This window comes from Myxocyprinus asiaticus, chromosome 43, assembly GCF_019703515.2.
Source record: "Myxocyprinus asiaticus isolate MX2 ecotype Aquarium Trade chromosome 43, UBuf_Myxa_2, whole genome shotgun sequence".
Lineage (NCBI taxonomy): Eukaryota > Metazoa > Chordata > Actinopteri > Cypriniformes > Catostomidae > Myxocyprinus > Myxocyprinus asiaticus.
In genome coordinates this window covers 16972970-16989426 of record NC_059386.1, presented here as the reverse complement: position 1 = coordinate 16989426, position 16457 = coordinate 16972970, and the positions used below count along the sequence as shown (strand labels likewise).

At 37.4% G+C, this 16457-nt stretch overlaps 1 protein-coding gene across 2 annotated transcripts in view; it reads right to left on the bottom strand.

Annotated features, from left to right (window-relative positions):
• Positions 1-287: 287 nt before the first annotated feature.
• The window catches only part of LOC127433186 (ephrin-B3-like), a 77938-nt gene continuing 61768 nt past the window's right edge, over positions 288-16457 (bottom strand). For both annotated transcript variants that reach the window (XM_051684905.1, XM_051684906.1), the window contains 3 exons: positions 5676-5768; positions 4919-4981; positions 288-4530 (listed from right to left, as the gene is read on the bottom strand). In XM_051684905.1, the coding sequence (XP_051540865.1) occupies positions 4106-4530; positions 4919-4981; positions 5676-5768 (581 nt within the window). In that variant the 3' untranslated portion in view covers positions 288-4105. The remainder of the gene's footprint in view (positions 4531-4918; positions 4982-5675; positions 5769-16457) is intronic.

The window sequence follows — 16457 nt, the reverse complement described above, 5'->3', positions numbered from 1 at the left end:
AAAAATGTTTTGACCAATTAGGACCAATTAAATTTTTTGCATTGTGACACTATTTACATGACAAATAAAGGAATGTTACGAGTTCAATACAAGTTATGCTCAATCGACAGCACTTGTGGCATAATTATCTAAAAAATACATTGGCAAGATATTAGTATTGATATTGATAAGATTCACTATATATATGAACAATGATGGGGAAGACAGAGAAATGGACAGAAACACACTAGAGGAGAATGATAACTGTGATAAACCAGAGGTAGAATTATTGGCAACAACTTCTCAGATTTTGTCAGTGCATTTTACTGCATGGAATGTAATCTTTATTTGATTGAGTGTCAGGACTGGAAAGAGAGAGAAATAAAGAGAGAAAAGAGAGAGAGAGAGAGAGAGAGAGAGAGAGAGAGAGAGAGAGAGAGAGAGAGAGAGAGAGAGAGAGAGGACCAGTAAAAGAACAGGAGCACCAAAACATAACTTTTTCCCAATGTGTTGTCTCAACATCTTTAACATACTGTATTAACATTTATTTAACAATGCCTCAGTGTTTGTAACATCCCAGCATTATCTGAACATTTCATCAGTATTCTTTTCAAGTCCCGTCCAGTCCATCTGGACTTTTAAAACACTGAAAAAGTCAAGCTTTAGCAGTGCTCCTCTTGCCCCATGAAATCAGCACTGTCTGTAAATAATACTGTTGAATGTTAGTTAGAAATGCAACAGTCTTTATCACACTTCAGTTTCAAGGCATCTCAAATTATGATATTAAATTAGTTGACAAAAATGTTTTAACATAACCAAATAAATCTAAAACCCAGTTTTAAAATGACTAAACCAAAAAACACCCCAGCTGATGAAAAATGCTGAAACAATGTTTGGTGTCCTTGTGTGGTCAGTACTGGAATTTTTAGCCATAGGTATTGAAATGCTTTCGGTGGCTTAGGTCAACACTAATCGGGCCAAAAGGCTCCTAAGCCTAACCCGTGGACTGCCTGGCTGAGGAAGTGCTTTACATCTTAGGATTTAGGCAGTAGTCTCTCGCATAATGCTGGTGTGAGCGAGAAATTATCCCTTGATAGAGAGAAGCTAAAACAACAAAAAGCATAAATAGTCCTGATCTTTGCCCTTCTTGACTTCAGAGAAGGTGCCTCCAGGTCTGCAGAGGGCAACAGTTTGGGAATACCGTGGTCGCCACGTTATTGAGGTTGATGGCAAGACATGGGAAGGAAGTTTGCAATCACTAAATCTCTTTTGCATGGCAAAAGATCACTTCTGCTTTGGTCTCCACATGGATAGTCGTTATGGTTAGATGGTAACTCTCATTTCGTGAACATTTTCACACGCGCAGGTTTAGGGTAGGGTTAGTAATGAGCAACAAATGCTTCTTCTCATTTCTTTTGGACTCCAAATGGCAAGTGTATGAATATCGACTGTAAATATTTGCAAAATGAGGGTTGCCATCTAGCCACGACCAGGGCAGGTTAAAACCAAGAGTGTTTTCTTCATTCAGACAACTCTCATTTGCTCAATATAAAGTGGGGTCCAAAAGTCTGAGACCAAACTGAAAATATGGGATTATTTTTTAAAATCATATGATTATGAAAATATGATTCTTTTATTTAAACCTCAAAATAATAAGGACGTTTTAGAAATTGTTGTAATTTTGAAGTATTTCTAGATCACTAATCAAATGTAAGCAACTTTGTGACATTCACCATGATAACTGCTTTGTACAAAAGATTTCACTCAAAAATATTTCTCACGCATTTTAAATCTATGATAAATTTCCATCAAACTGAACTGAGTCTTTAAATAGTGTGCATATTGTGTATTTAATTAAACTTAATGTGGATGAACATTTAAAACTTAGTAAACAAAACGTAAAAGATTTTAAACAATAGTTACATAAATGGCAAAGCAACGGCATTTGCTTTGCCATTTAATTGACTAATTTTAAATTTGGCAAAGTTAAGCATATTTAAATAATTGGACTTATTGAGTCCATGCCAGCTCTAACACCTGTACAAAAATTAATGTACAATTTTAAATGAGATTTTTTCCTCAAATTATGCTAACAATGTGATTTTAAATGAAATATTTGTATTACATTAAAACATATTGCAAAAAAAGGCATTTTCACTAGTGGTCTCAGACTTTTGGACCAAACTGTATTAACAAATCAACACTGCTGAAAGTAGCAAACTGTGAAGAGGAAGAGGAGAAAAAAAATCTTAAAAACGATAAAGCACCATTTCTGCCATGTCCTGTGCTTGTGGTAATGACAGCAAGATTACATCCTTAAATCAACATGGACAGAGAAAACTGTTCTATTTGAAACAGGAAGCTCAGATCACTCTGACCAGTAGGACACGGTTTCTTGTCATGTCTTGGTGATGATGTCATGTCTCGTCAAGTGAAATAACTCAGGTGAACTGTGGACCAGAAGCCTCTGGATAGCACGGGAAGATAATATCAGAAATGGTATGGATACATTAGCCCGATGGTGATAATGGGCGACAAGACGAGATTGTAACATAGCAACTGATAAGAGGACATGGACATGAATGACTTAATTTAGATGCTTTTTAGTCTTAATCTTGCTTTCTTTGACCTTCTGATTAACAACAATCACAATGCTTTGAAATCCATACAAACACACACCTGGTGTCCATCTGTTGGGGTTAACACATAAAAACACAAACTGCTGTAATGCTTATGTGCATTAAGTGTAAAAGTCTTGGAATGTGCGTCTACAGTAAGCAGTTCGTCATGGCATACACAGTACTTCAAAAGCTCAGGAAAAGCGAGAACGCTTCAAATCATCTTGAGTGGACAACTCCTACGCAGTTTTGATGGGTTTGCCATGACCTTTTTACTTCGCCTCCAACCTATTGGAAATCTCACAAGTCTCCACATTTGAAACAGTTGAGTATCAGTCTTCACCTCCTCCACAAGCACTTCCTTCTCCTCACATAAAGATGCTTAAAAAAACCTAAAAGACAAAAAACTGGGAGCCGAGGAGCCATGATGGAAAGCCGATGGAGTGTAGGGGACGAAAAGTGATATTGTGCATCAAATCAGGCTGAGGTCTGGGTTCAGAAACTCTCAAAAAAGACAAACATTCACAATCAGAAGAAATCAGAAAACAAATACAGAAAGTGTATGAAGCATTTATATTATTTATACAGCATTTTTTCTAAAGGTATGAATCGTCTTGCTTTCTAGTGTTTGGATTTTGAGGAAAAGCACATTACCTACCTTATTCCATCAATTAGCATGGTCATATCAACACATTAGTACATACATTCACTTGCATCCAGGGTCCAAAATTTACTTTTGGCAACACCTGCCAATGGTGAGTGATTTGAGAAAGCTTACCAGCCACAAATGCTTCTTATATGCCATTAAACCATATTTTATCTTAAAGTTACCTAAACTGTATATTTTGTCCTCGTGAAAATGGGATTATTTAGCCGTTTATTTCTTACATTAATGACAAACGCACATGTCATTGTGTCCTAGTGACATAATCGAACTAGTCTCCATTTTTCTGTGAAACTATTTTTTTGAATAGACTTCCTTAAACTTCCACTGAGGTAAAAGTTGTTAGAAGACTGGAGAGTCACGACAGATGTTTACTGTCAATTGCTCACATTGCTCTCATCTGTAAAGGTCAGACTATCAATCTTATAATTCGAATTAAACGATGTATTACAGCAATTCCTTATAAAGTCAAGTTATTTGCCGGCCATTGGAGAGTAACTTTTTTTTACTCATTTGGTGCTTGGCGAGTGTTAATTTTGGACCCTGTTTGCACCTGAGCACGCATGTATAACCTTTACACACCCACAAATACACACGTGTAAACGAACGCAAATACGCTGCAATAATATAAACCCTAGATTTCTACCGCTTCCAGCCGGTAACATAGTGAAACAGTCCACATGCTTAACTTCAAGTCCAGTTTCTATTAACGGTGTGTGTTATAAGATCAAAGCTCTAAATATAGAGTCACTTGGACACACACTATCACACAGCGAATGTGTGTGAGGGGACTTGAACATTAAGTCAGAACGGGTTGTGTGCTTTCGGACGATTTGATGTCTCCTCATACTTTATAATAAATATTGGCAGGGCTCTGGGGAGGCATTTCCTGCACAATGTAGACTTGGTGTCCGTAATCGCCACTAACTTTCTCATAGTGTGGGCAGTATGCTGTATCAGAGGTCCGCAGGGGGATGATGATGTCACTGGGCTCTGAGCCATTATTGTTGCCCCCGCCAGACCCAGTCCCTGCCCCACAAGAGCTGCCTCTCTTTGGGGTAAGAGAAGAGAGGGAAAGGGCAGGATGATGGGTCTCAGAGTGCTTGGATTTCCGTCTGCGGTAACACACCACACCGATCACTACCGCAATCAGGAGAAGGAAGGAGGCTCCACCAGCCCCGCTGGCGATCAGAGCGATGTTTGAGACGGACACGGCACCGCTGTCACCCCTCTCATCACCCCCTTTAGAGCCGCCATCTTTGTCCAGATCTGGGAGAGAAGAGAGAATAATGATTTCTTGGATGGACCACCCATCTGCAGGACTTCCTTATGAGCTTTATCATCACCAAACCTATTGCAAACATCCTGACAGTATGCAGAGAGTTTTAATGCACAGCCAGCTTTGATTTCAGGCAGCAGACTTAAAAAATGCCTCATGTCTGGCTTCAACACTGTTGGTTCACAGCATGTTTATCTTTTGGAGATCAACAAAGCCAGTACAGTCTAAGCCTTGAAGAAATTAGAAGAATGAATTTCAAAGAACTTGTTTAGATATGTCTCTGCAATTTTATTCACTAGATTGTGAAAAATTCATATTCATAAAAGGAAATTTAGGTATCTGATTGATTAAGTGTCCTGCTTTATTTGTGGTTGTTACCTGGGGTTCTGGTGTTAGGCCGGCCAGAATCAGGTTTGGGCTTTGGGGGAAGGCCATATGCAGCTATGGGAGCAAAGAAAGTGATTCAACACATGAAATTCAATCACCTCTATAAGAAACACAAGACAGAATAATGTATAAAAGTGAATCTCACAAAAAGTGTTAAGGAATGTTCAGGTCATATTTCACCTCAAAATCAAAAGAAAGAAAAAGTAAAATTATGTGAAATTATGCTTTAGATTTGTTGCACTGACATTGTTTTCACACTATTTTTGACTTTTAAAAACATTATTTTCATGACAATTAAGAACATTTAAACCCCTAACTCTCAATGTCTTACTGTAATGTGAAAAACCTCATTCTCTTTATATGAAAAAATAATGATATATTATTTAAATTATAAAGTACATTTGTGAAGTACAAGTGTAGGCATATATCTTAGAGCTATTTATTGTACTGAATTTAATTTATTCTGATTTTAAATAAAAAAGTTATTGTGATGATTTTCATTAGAGTATTGCATGTGTTTAATTGTCATGACAATAAAGTCACAACAATGCAAAAAATCTTAAGGGTCAACAATAGGAATTAATTTCATGAAAATTTTTTATTTGTTTCTCTTTATATATATATATATATATATTCTTATTTTGGGGTGAAATATGAAATATTTATCCACTGATATATTTTTTTAAAGTCTCCCTCAGTGGATAAGTTGATTCATAAATATGCACATGGTGATGATGATGGTACTTACTCTGTCCCACTTTGAGGACCAGCTTCATCCCTCGTGTCACACAGACACCTCCTCTCATGCTGTCAATCCCCTCTTTTGTACCATCAGAGGTAGCTTTAGGGAAAAGGGAAAAATACCAGAAAACATTTTATATGACGATTTCCTTTTAGTAGAGGCAACTTAATTTTATTTCAGAGGGTTTGTAATGATGCAGAAGCTCTTGATTGGTACCCTGTGACTTTAAGTAATAAAACATACTGATGCTCCATCGCTTGAGAGCACTCACTGTGTGGCCACTTGAATAATTTAAGGGACTAGCCAACATGTAATAATTTCCGAACTGTTCTTATAATAAAATCATTAAGTGTGTTACAACCAATAAATGTACTATCCATCATAGAATATTTTTTTGATCTTAATGTTTGCACCAGCAGCTTTTCATTTAGATCACACCTACTGTTTATACAATTATGGTCAAACTGCAATGGTGCTTATAAATATTTACAAAAAGAGATGAAAATCAAAGTTGAGAATCATTGATGAAATTGATGAATGGCAGAAGACGTGGTAAAAGTGGTAGTTTCACACCTCAAAAGTGTTGAAATCGAAAAGCGATTTATAAAAGCTTCTTGACAAGCTAAGATGGTCACATTATTTTTAGGGTTTTAGGGGCTCTTATTTTTTAGGCAATTAGATATATAGTGGGGGAAATAAGTATTGAATGTGTCAAAAAAAATTTCAGTAAATATATTTTTAATGAGGCTATTTGCATGAAATTTTCACCAGACATCAGTATTAACTCAAGAAATCAGCAAATGTAAATAATTCACAACATTAAAATCCATAAATAAAGTTATGTGTAATAAAGTGGAATGACACAGGAAAAAAGTATTAAACACGCTAAGAAAAAGCAGTTCTCCAAGGCAAGGTAAGGCTAGGAACCAGCTGAAATCCGTAAGTAGTTAGAAAGTAATTATACCTCCTAACTGTGCAAATTAATATCAGCTGGGTTAGTAAATTGATGGTCTATAAAAAGGCTTTTCGTTACCAAGGTGTCACACAAAAACATCTCATGATGGGTAAAAGCAAAGAGCTCTCCCAAGACCTTCGCAACCTTATTGTTGCGAAACATATTGATGGAATCGGATACAGACGTATTTCAAAACTTCTGAATCTTCCAGTAAGCACCATTGGGGCCATTATCTGCAAGTGGAAGCAACATCACTCCGTCATCAACCGGCCACGCACAGGAGCTCCTCGCAAGATTTCTGAACAGGGAGTCAGAAGAATAGTCAGAAGAGTAGCCCAAGAGCCAAGGACCACTCGGAAAGAGCTCCAGAAACACTTGGAGGCAGCAGGTACCATCGTCACAGAGAAAACAATAGGCAATGCACTCCACCGCCTTGGCCTCTATGCACGCTCACCCCACAAGACTCCATTACTAAAGAAAAGGCATGTTGAAGCTCATGTAGTCTGTGTAGTCTGGTCAGACGAGTTTGGAGAAGAAATGGCATTGCACATCACCCTAAAAACACTATACCAACAGTGAAGTTTGGAGGTGGAAGCATCATGGTGTGGGGCTGTTTTTCATCGCATGGTACTGGCAGACTTCATATAATTGAAGGAACGATGAATGGAGCCCTTTACCGGGAGATTCTTGAGAAGAATCTGCTGCCATCCACCAGGATGATGAAGATGAGATGTGGATGGACCTTCCAGCAGGACACCGATCCAAAGCATACAGCAAAGGAAACTCTCAATTGTTTTCAGAGGAAAAAAAAAATCAAGGTGTTAGAATGGCCCAGTCAATCGCCTGATTTGAATCCAATTGAACATTTGTAGAAAGAGCTAAAGATCAAGGTTCACAAGAGGGTAACCCGGAATCTTCAAGATTTAAAGACAATATGTTTAGAAGAATGGGCCAAAATCACACCTGAATACTGCGGCTGATTAATTTCTTCATACAGGAAGCGTCTTGAAGCTGTCATTACAAACAAGGGCTTCTCCACTAAGTATTAAATAAATTTCAGTTAGCGTGTTCAATCATTTTTTCCTGTGTCATTCCACTTTATTACACATAACTTTATTTATGGACTTTAATGTTGTGAATTCTTTACATTTGCAGATTTCTTGAGTTAATACTGATGTCTGGTGAAAATTTCATGTGAATAGCCTCATTAAAAATATATTTACTGAAAAAAATGTTGACACATTCAATACTTATTTCCCCACTGTACAGGCCTATTTTATTTGTCTGAACTGACCATACTTATATAGGCCCTATTTGTTTATTTATTGATTTGTATTTTATTTTATTTTATTCCATGACCATGGAAACCATGCTTGTTAAAATGTAATAAAATAAAAAACACATAACACAAAAACACATAACAGTTAAAGATGCTTGGTGGGGTTGTACAGCATTGTTTCTTGCCTATTTAGTACTTGGTTGTCTCTGTGCTGCTTTGTATATAGGAAATTGTCTTTCAAGAATAACAGAGACTCGACCACAACTATGATGCCTTGTAACAATGTATACAATCATCCCTCAACACACACACACACACACACACACACACACACACACACACACACACACACACACACACACACACACACACACACACACGTTGGTGCGGCTATCATTATGAGGACTCTCCATAGACATAATGATTTTTATATTGTACGAACTATAGATTCTATCCTCTAACCCTAACCCTACCCCTAAACCTAACCCTCACAAAAAACTTTCTGCATTTTTACATTTTCAAAAAAAATATTGTTTAGTATGTTTTTTAAGTGATTAGAATTATGAGGACACTAGAAATATCCTCATAAACCACATTTATAGCATAATACCCGTGTAATTACCAGTTTGTAACCTAAAAAATGTCCTCGTAAACCACCCAAATCCGCCCACACACACACACACACACACACACACAGTCTCTGAATCACACAGTCAACGCATCCTCCAGCCTTCGCATTACTAAATATTTCATAGCTGAGGCGCCTCTATGAAAAACTCTGTACTTTACCCATGTAACTCTGAATAACTCACCACCCCGCTCCTGAATACTGCATTCAAACACTGTTTAAGTTCCCTCCCTGTGGTACAAAGAGCTTCTTCTTCAAACTTATTTTCCTTTCCAAAAATAAAACACACTCATAAGGCTGATATTGAATTCTACATTGCAGAAATACTCTGTATTCGATCCATTCAATATTTTATTGAACCTCAGAATTACATGGCGTAGCTAATCTGCAGTGCTCGGAAACTGTGGTGCTCGAATACAAAGACTTTTCCCATTCAAAGCATCTCATGATTATTATGTTCTTTGGAAAACACTATCACAGACGGCTGAGGGGCTCATGCCAAGTTTTGTCGACTAGGGGTGCCAGTAAACATTCAACAGCTATTCTGCCAGAGGGTAACAGTTTTCTTTAACATGCGGCTTGATCTCGGGGTAGGACCCAGAGAATTAAGGCTGAGGTGAGCCTCAAATTTGCTTTTTAGCTAATGAAAAGTTCAGGTTCAAAGCATAATGTGATGTTTTTTCTCAGATTTATCATTTCTGAGGACCCTCTAGTGCTTACTTTTTGTCAAACCAAATTTAAAGGAATGTTCTGTGTTCATTGCAAGTCAAATTATATCAGGACATGTTTCCGATCAACAAATAATTGTTTTTTTTTCATCCCTCAGTTTGTAAAACTTTTTTTACCATTTTTACCAATACCTTTCTGGTATCCTTGCACATATCATGTGAAACTTACCTGGTGTACTGGCTTTACATGGTCATGACAGGAGTTGACAAAATGGATACAACTTTGCACCGACAAGTTTGGTAAATTATTTAAGTGGCTATACTTTTGAAACAGTGTAGTCGATACGACTCATGCACTATATTCCAAGTCTTCTGAAATGATACAATCACTTCTTGTGATTAACAGGACAGAATTTAAGTAATTATTCTGTCTCAAAATTAAGCACTGAAATAAAATATGGCCGCTACATGGATAACGTCAAACCTCATTGGTTCTCATTGCATCTTGTAACCAAACGTCATGACGTAATGTCACAAGAACCAATGAGGTTTGATGTTATCAACATAGTCGCCACATTTGATTTCAGCGCTTTATTAATGATTTGATTTGAGAGTGAATAATGACAAAAATGTTGTTCTGTTAATCACAGAATGTAATCATATTGCTTCAGAAGACTTAGAATAAACCACAGGAGCCACTATTTTCTGTCATTATATGGCAAATAAGCCCTGTGAAGACTTTTTAAAATTCACCTTATGTGGAAGAAAAAAAGTCCTATGAGTTTGGAGAGACATTAGACTTCCATTGTTAGTACATTACTGTAAACACGATTTACTTTCTTTTACAAATTGAGAAATGGAGTCATTATTTTTTGTGGTAATCGACAGCATGCCACAGATAATGTCAAAAGATCTTAACACAGAACACTCTTTATAAATTCATGATTTTCAAAACTTCATAATTCACCTCTCATAAGGGTCAAAAACATTAAAATATAGATGAATTCTTTATCTTCAAATACACAACTGCCAAAATAAACTTGGATTTCATCCAAAGAGCTTCCTACCCATATTGCCAAATATTATCCACACAAAACTGACTTAAATATGGAATAATCTTAAGAGAATATGCTGCATATAACAGCATCACCTGTTAAACTCACACACAAATACACGAAAACACACATTCAAGGACTGAATAAAAAAACATGACCTTTTTTACAGCTCACGGCAGTCATTAGTCAACACACTGGAGGTGTAGAAAAAAATTATTCATCACCTAATGGCTTTCATTGTGTTCCTCACCACCTCTCTCTCTCTCTTTTCTCCCTGTAGGGGTGCAGGGATATTCAGAGAGAAAGGTGTTAAAGCTAAACTTGATCAGGAGAAGGAGAAAGAAAAAAGAGAAAATGAAGAACTTATGAGAAAGGAGGGGGAACAGGGTGAGAGGAAGGTTAAAATGTGTTTAGAGGGCGAGTGGGTGGAGAGAAAATGAAGTTTTCAACGTCTTGATGATGGTTGTGGAAGACAAGAGGCCTTGAGCTTAAAAAGAAGATGAAAAACTGATATGACACACATTGGAGTTCAGACTTTACAGTCTACATGTTCTCCTGAGCAGTCTAAAATCACAGACAAAGCTGGAGAGAGACGGCAAGGGAGACCAGTGGACGAGTGCAGTAATTGAGATGATCTGCGGTGATGGAGGAACAACCAAAAATGGAAAAATTGTCTGAAAAGACGAACTGCTTTCGTCTGGAACATTCCGCAACGACCCACTTACTCATTCCCCCTTCCAAAAATCCCCCCCCACAAAAGGAGAGCCCAGTCTGAGGAAAGGGGATTGACCCATGATGACCAGTGTAGGGAGCAACAACAGCTCGAAAAGATAGTTTTAACCCCCAACAAATAAGGCCAGCAGCCAAGTCAACCTTTTCAGCCCACTAGGAATTAGCACAATCTGTTTGGGCTCCACAAACCCAGAGTAATTTTCTTGAGTAAGCTCAAGTTCCTGCTGGCAAGAAGGCCTTCATGACCTCATTACCCTGCAGCTGTGCCAGGGCAGACCTAAAGGAGGCAGCACGCAATATGAGACACCCACATACACTTGTGTGTGTGTGTGATTATATGGGAATACATTCCTACATACAGAAGAAGCCTTTCACTGGAGAGTTATCTCTAACAATACAATGCCAGGGCAGGATTTTCCAAGGACAGCTCAGGAAAGCTCACTGCACCTTGAACATGAGGATTATATTTCAAGTCTTTATAGAATTAAATAAAGTTAAACTTGTATTCGTCAGAGAATCTGTGCGTAGCATAATCATTACGGCTCATATCAACGGGTTTGACACTCTGAACTCATTCTGAGTTTAAACGCAAGGTGATGGATGGGGTTCAATCAACCCATCCTGGATGGAAATACCAACAGAATCAGAATGATGCTTAACAAGGACATAGATGAAACACACACACACACACACACACACACACATGTTGGTGCAGCTATCATTATGAGGACTCTCCATAGACATAATGATTTTTACACTGTACGAACTATAGATTCTATCCCCTAACCCTAACCCTAACTCTACCCCTAAACCTAACCCTCACAAAAAACATTCTGCATTTTTACATTTTCAATAAAACATCGTTTAGTATGATTTTTAAGTGATTTGAATCATGGGGACACTAGAAATGTCCTCATAAACCACATTTATAGCATAATACCCTTGTAATTACCAGTTTGTAACCTAAGTAAACCACTTAATCCTGCCCACACACACAGACACAAGGGTTTACAAAAGTGATGCTGTATCATGCGACCAAACATTTGCTGCAGCACACTCTGACGTAGGCATCTTTGAACAATTAGTACATTTACATGCACTTCAAAAATTAGATTTCTGTCAGACTAAAACAATTTGTCATTTTAAAATGTAATATAAATGCATTAGTCCGATTGAAATCTAAAGTTTTTTGCGAAGTCGGACTAACAGATATAATGTGACTGTAGCTTGGCTTCGTCCGGCATGTACAATTGAAGTCAGAAGTTTAAATACACCTTAGCCGAATACATTTAAACTCATTAAACAATTTCAGACATTTATTCGTAGAAAACATTCCCAGTCTTAGGTCAGTTAGGATCACTTTTTTATTTTAAGAATGTGAAATGTCAGAATAAAAGTAGAGAGAATTATTTATTTCAGCTTTTATTTCTTTCATCACATTTCCAGTGGGTCAGAAGTGTACATAAATTCTGTTAGTATTTGGTATTGCCTTTAAATTGTTTAACTTGGGTCAAATGGTTTGGGTAGCCTTCCACAAGCTTCTCACAATAAGCTGCTGGAATTTTAACCCATTCCTCCAGACAGAACTGGTGTAACTAAGTCAGGTTGGTAGGTTCCTTGCTCGCACATACTTTTTCAATTCTGCCTACAAATTTTCTATCGGATTGAGGTCAGAGCTTTGTGATGGCCACTCAAATACCTTGACTTTGTTGTCCTTAAGCCATTTTGCCACAACTTTGGAGGTATGCTTCGGGTCATTGTCAATTTGGAAGACCCATTTGCGACCAAGCATTAACTTTCTGGCTGATGTCTTGAGATGTTGCTTCAATATATCCACATAATTTTCCTTCCTCATGATGCCATCTATTTTGTGAAGTGCAACATGATGCTGCCACCCCCATGCTTCACAGTTGGGATGGTGTTCTTCGGCTTGCAAGCCTCACCCTTTTTCCTCCAAACATAACAATGGTCATTATGGCCAATCAGTTCAATTTTTGTTTCAACAGACCAGAGGACATTTCTCCAGAAAGTAAGATCTATGTCCCCATGTGCACTTGCAAACTGTAGTCTGGCTTTTTTATGGCTGTTTGGAGCAGTGGCTTCTTCCTTGCTGAGCAGCCTTTCAGGTTATGTCAATATAGGACTTGTTTTACTGTGGATATAGATACTCATCTACCGGTTTCCTCCAGCATCTTCACAAGGTCCTTTGCTGTTGTTCTGGGATTGATTTGCACTTCACGCCAAACTACGTTCATCTCTAGGAGACAGAATGCATCTCCTTCCTGAGCAGTATGATGGCTGCGTGGTCCCATGGTGTTTATACTTACGTACTATTATTTGTACAGATGAACGTGGTACCTTCAGGCAATTGGAAATTGCTCCCAAGGATGAACCAGACATGTGGAGGTCGTCAATATTTTTCTGAGGTTATGGCTGATTTCTTTTGATTTTCCCATGATGTCAAGCAAAGAGGCACTGAGTTTGAAGGTAGACCTTAAAATACATCCACATGTACACCTCCAATTCAGAACACCTCCTATCAGAAGCTAATTGGCTAATTGTCTAAAGGCTTGACATCATTTTCTGGAATTTCCCAAGCTGTTTAAAGGCACAGTTAACTTAGTGTATGTAAATTTCTGACCCACTGGAATTGTGATATAGTCAATTAAAATTGAAACAATCTGTCTGTAAACAATTGTTGGAAAAATTACTTGTGTCATGCACAAAGTAGATGTCCAAAATGACTTGCCAAAACTATAGTTTGCTAAAATTAAATTTGTGGAGTGGTTAAAAAAATGAGTTTTAAATGACTTCAACCTAAGTGTATGTAAACTTCTGACTTCAACAGTATCCATGTCAACTGGACCACAGTTGGTCTCCGCGTTGTGCTCATGGATGCTCCGAGATGCAGATGTATATTTATAGACGGCCTTCAAATTTTCGATTACGCATTTTGTCATGATACTTGGATGGACAGATGAAGACTGTAGCTAAACTACACAAAAACCTGCTGTAACTCAATTATAACTGCGCATGTAAACTTACTGAGAATTTTAGTTGGGTGGATCCAGCTTTGTGTTCAGAAATCCAATTTGCTGTATTCCTGCTAGATTTCAAACTGATCCATGTCTTTCCACACCCTCAAAACTGAATTTAGAGCTTTTTCCAATGCGTAAGCATCCTAAGACTGAAGAGTTGGCATTTAAACACTTTTCTCGAGGCTGATACCTCAGTTATTAGTAGCCAGCATAATTTTTTTCACTAGTAGAAATGATTGGACATAAAACAACATCGTCGACTGTGGGAATGGGATGCACTTTGCACTAGAGTTCAATTGTGTTCAAGCGTTTTGTTCTGATGCTGTGATCTGTAACATATAAAGTCCTTTCATGTGTGGACTCAAGTGGATTGTGGTTAAACAAGTCTTTTTCATCTGCCGCTACGCAGATGTGTTACCCCAACTAAGTGTGTTTATATATTTCTATGAGGAGCAGGTGTTCCACTGCTTCACTGAGCTGTGCACATATTGGATGGATGGCTTAAGTGAGCCCTTCGCCTGATTGGTCACAGCCTCTCTTTCTGTTATGATGTCACTGAATGGCTGTTGCTGCCTGGGAAGTCTTCCTGAGAAGTCCTATTTATGAGTTTGGAAGTCAAAATTACGATGTCAAGTGTTCAAGTGATTTTAGTTGGAATAACATGGACATGTTGGGCAATTTCATAATTCTTTTTCTCTTTTTCAGTTCTTGACAAAGACGGGAGGCTTTTTAGCATTTTGTTCATAAAACAAAATGAAGAGCATACAGTAGAATGTGCATTAGATACGATTCTTTTTTTTATCTTTCATTTGATCATGCTCGTGCTGCCAAAAAGAATGACAGGAAATATACAGTAGTATTACTAAGTAAGTACTTGAAGTATTGAGTAGGAAAAATAAGTATTTTCTGGCAATCTTTATGGCAGTTCTTTATTAACAGTACACACAATTCATACAAACTAAATTTTACTGTCAGAATTAAAAAATTATAGTGGTCATATCATGATCAATCAAATTATGGTAACACTTTATTTTACAGTGTCCTTGTTACACATATTACATGTATTGACTATAGTAATAAGTCAGTTACGCATAATTACAAGCAACTAGCCCTAAACCAAACACTTACCCTAACCCTGAACCTATAGTAAGTACATGTTGTTAATTAGTAATAATCAGTAATAACTTGTGTAATTACACTGTAACAAGGACACTGTAAAATAAAGTGTAACCCAAATTTCCATTGAACTTTTGGGAAAAAAGAGCATGAGGTACTACAAAAACATAATGTGACTTTAAGAACTCAAAACTTCCTTCCCGGTCCAAAAAGAGCATTTATTGAAAATAAACTGTGCAATGACTGAAATAATTTATTCTGAACTTCCGCAACTTTCTGACGTCAGACAGATGAGGCAGTTAAAAACTATGGATCCAACAGCAAACACACAGCCTGTATCTTTGCAGATCAAGTGCTGTCGCTCATTTCACAGTCGAATGGGTAGTTTCTAAAAGTCACAGCTGCAAAAATAAATAAATAAATAAAATAATGAAATAATTAAAAGTAATTTAAATAATAAAATATAATAATAATAATAATAATAAATTATTAATAAAATATAATCAATAAAATAAAACAAAACAAAATGAACTGTTTTATTCTGGGGGTCAGAGAGAGAGAGAGGGTGGGAAATGGCCATAAAAAACAACAACCAACTTTACCTACATTTAAAGTGGACCTATGAAAAAAAAAAAATAATAATGATACAAATAATGAATATGACCACTTTAAAACTTGTGTAATATAAGAAGGTAAAGCTTTATTTTTGTCTTTAAAAGGGATTTTATTTGTAATTATCTCTCATCCATAATGTGCATGTAAGGGAAACAATCCTTTTTATTATTATATTATTAATAATGCATGATATGACCACTTTAAAAGTTCTTTAAGACCAAAACAAATTTGCTTCTGCTATGATTCTCTAATTGATGCCCCCATCTCAGAAAGTCTGGTCTCAGAAAATCTGTACGTCTCATAAATCGTATTTACAAGCTATGCATATCATTCTGGCATGACTTAAATGCAGCTGACTAACACTGCCCGTGAAGACGCATGAAGGCAGCTGCCCATGTAACTCCCTGACACACACAGTAAGTGACAACAGGACCAGTCCCTATGGTAACTGGGCTAAAATCCTACAGCTGTAATCTTAAATGTCATCTTCAGTGAGCAATTGACAGGTATTAACAGCTAATCCTGTCTGACATCCTTTCCACAAGCACGCACGCACGCACGCACGCACACACACACACACAAACTTGGCTTTCCTGCTTTAATGACTGACCCTCCAACGGCTCAGTGCAAAAATGATCAGACCAGTGCTGGTCCTACCCCATTTGGCACCCTAGGCGAGACCCTCCAGTAACTCCTCCCCCC